Raw genomic sequence first — 6837 nt, 5'->3', positions numbered from 1 at the left:
AGCTCCTGCGGCGAACGCCGCAGGGAGCCTGAGGACGGTGGCAGGCAGGGAGATGGAAGTCTCCCTGCCTGCCCCAGAATGTTTGTGGGGGGGAGGTGGGCTCCCCGGGTGCCAGGCAGCACAGGCTGCCCCCCGGGGGTGCCAGCAGGGGACCGGGTATATTCACTACACCCGATCATGCATATGTAACGATCGGGTGCAGTGAATATATGAATATCTAATGAGCGGCTCGGCTCCGGCGCCCCCTGCTGGCTGGTCAGTGTAAAAAAAATAAAAATATATTTTTTAAATTAAATATATATCCATGTGCTTACAGCACATCAATAAAAATAGCATGACCCTCCTCAGAATAAAATTCCTGATTTTTTTTACACCAAATGTAAAAAACCAAACACTTTATTTTAAAAGTTCACATTCCACTTCACCATAAAAAGATAGCGATTGCTACTCGGTGAATCATGGCGAAAAAAACCTTCAAATGTATTCGCCATCTGCTCATTGAATAGGGTGATTCACCGTTTTAGTCAAAAATTCGCCAAACAGCACAAATTCGCCATAAAAACATGGCGAATCAGGCTCATTGAATACCGCCCTATGACCCATACCCAGTTGGACAAGGTGCAAGCGTATAATGCTCCTCAAAAATAGCAATGTGCGAAGAACAATAAAAACTGAAAAAGTAAAAACGAACAAAATCCATCATAAAGGGAGTGAGTGTAATGTTACGGGATAATTGTGAGTAAATGCTAAGACAATAGCAATAGTCTATCCAGATGTGATCTATGTAAATGTACCAATCTCATCAGAGCCAAAGGAAACACACAAAAGATAAAAACATAAATATTTTATTGCACATAAAAAACACAATTAACAAAAAGAACACACTTATTGTTAGTCAGAACAATGTCACACAACTCCAGAGAAAGTGTCACCCGTATTTGGTGAAGAGCTCTGTAAGGCCCACACATGTGCATTTTAGGCGGCCGACAATGGGTTTTGGCACAGCTGGTGTCAACATTGGCAAAAACACATGTGCAATTTCCAAGGCATAGCAATACCATTCTACATATTTCAAAAAGAATGAACCAACATCTCTAAAAACAGAAATGGAAGTATTTACAAAAGACTACGAGTAAGCAATTAAGAGGATAAAAAGAAAAAAAGTCCCAGTTTTATTTTCTGCTCCTGGTAATGGGTGAACATTGTTTATGCCAATGTAAATTTCCCTTATATTCTCTTGTTCTCCTCGTTCCCAAAATAAGCGAGCCAAGAATCCTGACTTGCCAAATCCCAATGGTGTTTGGCTTTTTACACTAGACGTTTCCCCCACCCGCTCTTTCCTGCTGAAATGGAATCGTGCAGCTGCTTATGTGATTGTTGAGAAAAACCCACACCCACAGGCTAAAAATTCTCTATTACCCAGTCACTTTCTGTCAGTTGCTTGGCAAGAGATATGGATGTTGGAGTTATTTAAAGCAGAGCAATCTAAAAAAGGTGAACTAGCTCGTTTACTCTTCCTTATTTGAGGAAGGAAAACATTTCCTTGCCGTTACCCTCCTGTGAAGAAATGTTTTGGGTATATTAAATTAAAAGGTGCTTAATGTCTATGTAACAAATTCAATACAATGTTGCTTTGATTGCATATCACAGTTGTTTGTGTTCTACACACTTTCCATAGTGATATTTAATACTAATTACACCTGCATGATAATTATACCACCAGTACCATCTTATATATAGTGTAACCGTTCTACAATCCATTTTTGTAATAAAACATGAAAAAAAAAATCAGTAAAAACTAGTATAAAGTAGCACTAATGAATATATATATATATATATATATATATATATATATATATATAATTTTTTTCTATTTCAATTTTCTAAGAAGAAATTAAAACAATAACACCTAACTCCAGTGTGTTACTAAACAAGTTTATTTTTAAAGGACAGATTGTATTTTAGTGTTGCCAAACCAGTTGTGATGAGTTTCTTCTCCGTAGTTCGGTTCCCTCTTCGCAACTGTTCCTAAGGCATCAGTGGCTTCTTCCAATCTGTTTTTATGTCTTTCAAAATAAAAATCTGCTCTGCGTGCGACACACAGGGGGCAGCGTGACCTTGTATGTCAGTCCGTAGTGATTTCAACCTGTTGACCTTGAGGATGGTCTTGCCTCTACTATGTCACTCTCACAGTGGAAGCGCTATGGATGGACTCCATTATTGCTGTAAAACGATTGCACAGGTCATACGGTGAGTGAGGTCGGATCTTTGGGGGCTCCTTCAGTACAATGACATCGCTGGAACAGTCCAGAAGTCGTGGAAGAAACTGTCCGAGTTTTAGCTGTAGGTTCTCTGTGACACGGAGGAAATAAACAATTGTAAGGAAATAAAATTCATGGAATTTGTGGATGTATTAAGGTCAAACAAACAACAACAACAAAACAGATGCAATTCCAACACTTAAGACCCCCCATACACAGATCCGATTCAATCGGATTCCGATGGATTAGACCAATATATTGGATTAAATCGGAGGTGTTTGACATCAGGTCTGATCCGATGCACGGAAGTAGGAAGTATCTACAGGAAGTAGATCAGTAGTTTCAAACTCATGGCCCTGTTGTGGAGCTACACCTCCCAGCATGCCCTGCCATAGATTTCATATCATGGATTGCTAAAACTGTGGCAGGGCATGCTGGGACGTGTAGTTCCACAACAGCTGGAGGGCCATGAGTTTGACACCACTGCTGTAGATCATACCTGCAGCCCGTATGATATATCAGAATTGCATCGCAGGTGCTATTTAGCATCAGATTCCCACTGAACTACCCCGGCAGCTCCCCGATTTATTGCATGTAATAAATGACACATCAAGCGGATAGAGCCCTCCCGGGGAGTTCGAGGTGAAGCAGGTCCGATTTCTGCCTATGGCCATGATACGCCATTCCGGTTTGCCCCAGCACTCAGTTTTCCTCACCCAGGACAATACTGGCCATAATTCAATGAATCTCTGCAACGTGGTACACACTAGAATACAAATCGCGTAACATACCGCCCCCACATGGATGGGAATGATACAGTGCACACATCGTGCAGGGTTCACCAACAACCAATCGTTCCCAGCCTTCTTTCATTGAATCGCCCCATTGGGTGTGCTGCACCACCCAATGGAACCATTCCACAACCAACATGGTGTTTATACATGCAGCATATAACAATACACTGCCCTGTGTGTACGACATAGCCGATGTACCGTTACACTGCAAGATCACATACTATGTACTTAGATTAAAATAAAAACCTGTGTTCATGTTGCTTTTTAGAGGTTCATATACACCATTATAATGATGATTTTAAGGCATTAGGGCAGGGGTGGGTGTTTCAGGACTCTAGAGCCTTTCAATGCATACCAGGGGCGTAACTAGAACCAAGCGGGCCCTATAGCAAAATCTTGAGAGGGGCCCCCCACACCATTGTCAATACAATTTCTCTTAAGGGGGCAGGAGAGAGAGACGGAGATGGTGGGAAAGAAAAAAAAGGAAATTAGAAAGAGGAGAGAGAGGGGTGTAAGAGAGAAAGGGAAAATAATGGGGAAACAGAATTAGGTATAGAGGGTCTCAGAGCAAGAGAGAGTGGGAGGAACGACAGAAAGGGTGGGGGTGAAAACATTAGCGAGACACAGGAAAGAGGAGGGGGGGCAGGCTGTCACCGGCAAGAAGTGTGTGTGTGTGTGGGGGGGGGGGGGGGGGGGGGGGGCAGGCAGACAGGAAGGAGCAGGGGGGGCAGGCTGTTACCTACAAGGAGGAAGGGAGTTGAAATGCACTGCAGAAAGGTGGATGAGGTGAAGCGGCAGCACATTGCCCCACCCGGTTACTTGCCTGGGTTTAGGAGGCATCCTCTGGGCATTGCAACTGTTGTGGAAGCCAGAGGCCATCCGGCTCCAGGCTCCATTCGGCACTATCTGAGGGAAGATGCAAGGGGAGCAGCCCTGACTTTTCCCTCCGGTGCCCCCGTGGCTGTGCGCACTGCTACAGCAAAGTAGACAGGCAAGGAGAGATGACTGCTCCTCCTGTGAAGGAGCCGCCGGGCAACAAAGGAAGCTGCAGCACCCTCTAGTGTGGCACTCTGACTGAAAGTCAGATTAGTACCCAATCTCCTCCTGCCTTCTTCCCTGCCCCAGCGAATGGCACCCAGTGATTCTTTTAAAAAGTAAAGGGGACAAAAACTCAAAAGGGTGCAGGGGATTGACTGCTGGGCCCTTGAGCCCCCCAAGCGGCCGGGCCCCATAGCAGCTGCATCCCCTGCACCCAGTGCATTAAGCCACTGATGCATACATTTCCTATTTCTGTTGCGCGTCATCTAGAAAATGTCTATTTGAACTAGAAGCAATATTCCTGATACATCATAATACATTACTATTTAAAGATTAGAAGTACATGTATTGCATTGTTTAGCAATAAACCTGCTGGTTTACCTGTATGCATTGTGTAGGGGGTGCTGTGAATGTGTCTGGCGTAGTCCAACAATAAAATAATACATATGAATTCTTCACTGTCTAATAAGTACTGCTCAGTGCTAATTTGTATCCTACCCAGCGTGCCTGAGACTCTTATGTCTGGAATTCATTGCCGGCAGAGACAGATTTCTGACAGCCCATTAATCTCGCTTCGCACGGGCTTGGAGGGACAATGTGTATTCTAATGTGCCATAAACTGAAATCGTTATGCTTTAATCTTCCTTAGGAAGAGAGGAGTGGGGGCCGCCAGTCAATAAATATGCAGGGATGTTAAAAGTGACACGGGTTATTACTGCGTCAACTGCTCGTGCAGCTTAAAAAGGGGGTGATGGTGGAGGGAAATGAAGCTGCGTGAAAGTCAAACAAGCAAAGGTCAAACTTTTGTCTCCACCAGCCTTGTTATTTTCTGTGCTGGTTTAATCACAACTTAGACGAGTGTAGGGAAACTGGAGCAGATTTGAAACCCTCTGTTGCTATACAATTTCTAGGAAGCTAACGCATTAATACTTTAATACCCCTGGCTATAACGCGGCTTGGGCCTGGGACATTGCGCATGGGTTTTAAGTCTGTAATTACCCCCCCCCCCCCTCCCCCATGGTTGATGACCTAGGTTATTCCCGGGTCATCGACCTTCACACTGATCCCAGGTCTTCCAGCTTGCTCTCAGAAATGGTTAATGGCGTCCGAGTCAGCTGGAGGTTATGGCCAATTTCATTCAATTTTTTTTAAAACTTTATGAAAACATTTGAGAACGGATGACATTCCACACCTCTGGCAAACTCTGACCCTCTTAGTTATACCCCCATATCTGCAAGCGCTACCGCCACCTGCCAATTTGTTTTACGAAAATCAGAAGGTGCAGACAATGGGGAAAATGTGCTAGAAATACTCGAATGGCGATTAGGGTGTGTGGATGAATTAATCTGCATATCTATAGGCTATTTTAATACAGCGAGACACCAACATATGCTTTATATTTAAAATACTTTCCTAACCAGTGCTGTGTGCATGTCACATAAGCATTCAGTGGGTATAATAAATGGCGTCTGTCGGATATCAACAGGTGACAGGTATCACCTCCACATCAGTGATGTATATGGTCCAAGGTCTGAATGGATCCAACAATGCCTCCTCCACACACTGGTCCCATGGTCCCTTACATTAGTGTTCTGGCTCTTAAGCTGGCCATACATCTACAGATTTATTGTCAGATCTGGCTGGTTGGAACAAAATCCTGGTAATGGATGAGAGCAAATGACAGTTGAACATTTGCTTTGAAATGCTGAAAAACTGTCATTCAGATATTTACCAGGTTTTTGTTCCAACCAGCCAGATCTGACAATCGATCTGAAGATGTATGGCCACCTTAAGCCCTGAATCATCAAGAGGACATTGTTCTGTGGACGTTGTGACAAGATCTGCATAAGACCCACTTCACAGGCAATTGGCTAGGATGGTGGGAGTGGGGACTGGGAGGGGGCGGAGAGAGTTTAGCAGTTCAGAGGGAGGGGCTTATTTCAACAACTGTAGGATCCTGCCATCCATGTGTTGCAGCAATCACACAATGCATGTAACTCTTACCACAATTTAATTTATACATCAACATAAAAAACACTCATAACACATTATAGTCAAATTATATGCGCTAAACATATCGTTTCTATTCTACAGTACATTAGCTACATAATTTATGTATACACAAAGCTAGAGGTTATAGTCTCACTTATGTGAAGAGAATATTTATCTTATCGCTGCTCATCTGGCTCCAACAGAATGTACAACTGACAGGGATGTATATTATTTTGCATGTTGGAGACCACAAGAAAATGGGCGCACTACTGTATATTTCAGCGAAGACACTTGTATGGATAGTAACGGAATACCCTAATCCTGTGTTTTATCTGGATAACTGAGCTTTTGATGCACATGGAACACATCATACGGTAAAGCTTCAGTTTAGTTATCAGATGAAAAGGTCTATACCTCACATGCCTACGAGGAACCCTTATCTGAGTACGGGGAGGAGGGGGCTAGTGGTCTGGGCATTGGGAAGCTTCCTACACAGGCTTGTGTCTGGAGTTAGAGCTTTGCAAAAATGGCTGCCAGCGAGTTCTTCTCTCTGTTACAATGAACAGCAATAAGGATTTTTTCTGTAATGTATGGCCAGCAATTGTGGAGCTGGTTTTTGCAATATGGGCATGGTAATGGGTGCGGATTGAAAGGCCTACATGTTGTCTAAGTAGACATTCAGGGCCGGCGCCACCACTAGGCAGCCTTAGGCATTTGCCTAGGGCGCCGGCCACTGGGGGCGGCACTTGGGA

The 6837-nt window shown here is 43.9% G+C and overlaps 1 protein-coding gene across 3 annotated transcripts in view; it reads right to left on the bottom strand.

The window, feature by feature from the left end:
* Positions 1–829: 829 nt before the first annotated feature.
* Positions 830–6837, bottom strand: part of USP28 (ubiquitin specific peptidase 28) — an 83490-nt gene continuing 77482 nt past the window's right edge. For all 3 annotated transcript variants that reach the window (XM_083163230.1, XM_083163231.1, XM_083163232.1), the window contains one exon: positions 830–2352. In XM_083163230.1, the coding sequence (XP_083019356.1) occupies positions 2177–2352 (176 nt within the window). In that variant the 3' untranslated portion in view covers positions 830–2176. The remainder of the gene's footprint in view (positions 2353–6837) is intronic.

Source organism: Crinia signifera, chromosome 19, assembly GCF_055691185.1.
Source record: "Crinia signifera chromosome 19, ASM5569118v1, whole genome shotgun sequence".
Lineage (NCBI taxonomy): Eukaryota > Metazoa > Chordata > Amphibia > Anura > Myobatrachidae > Crinia > Crinia signifera.
Note: the sequence above shows the minus strand (reverse complement) of the source record. Positions and strands in the feature narration are given on the sequence as shown.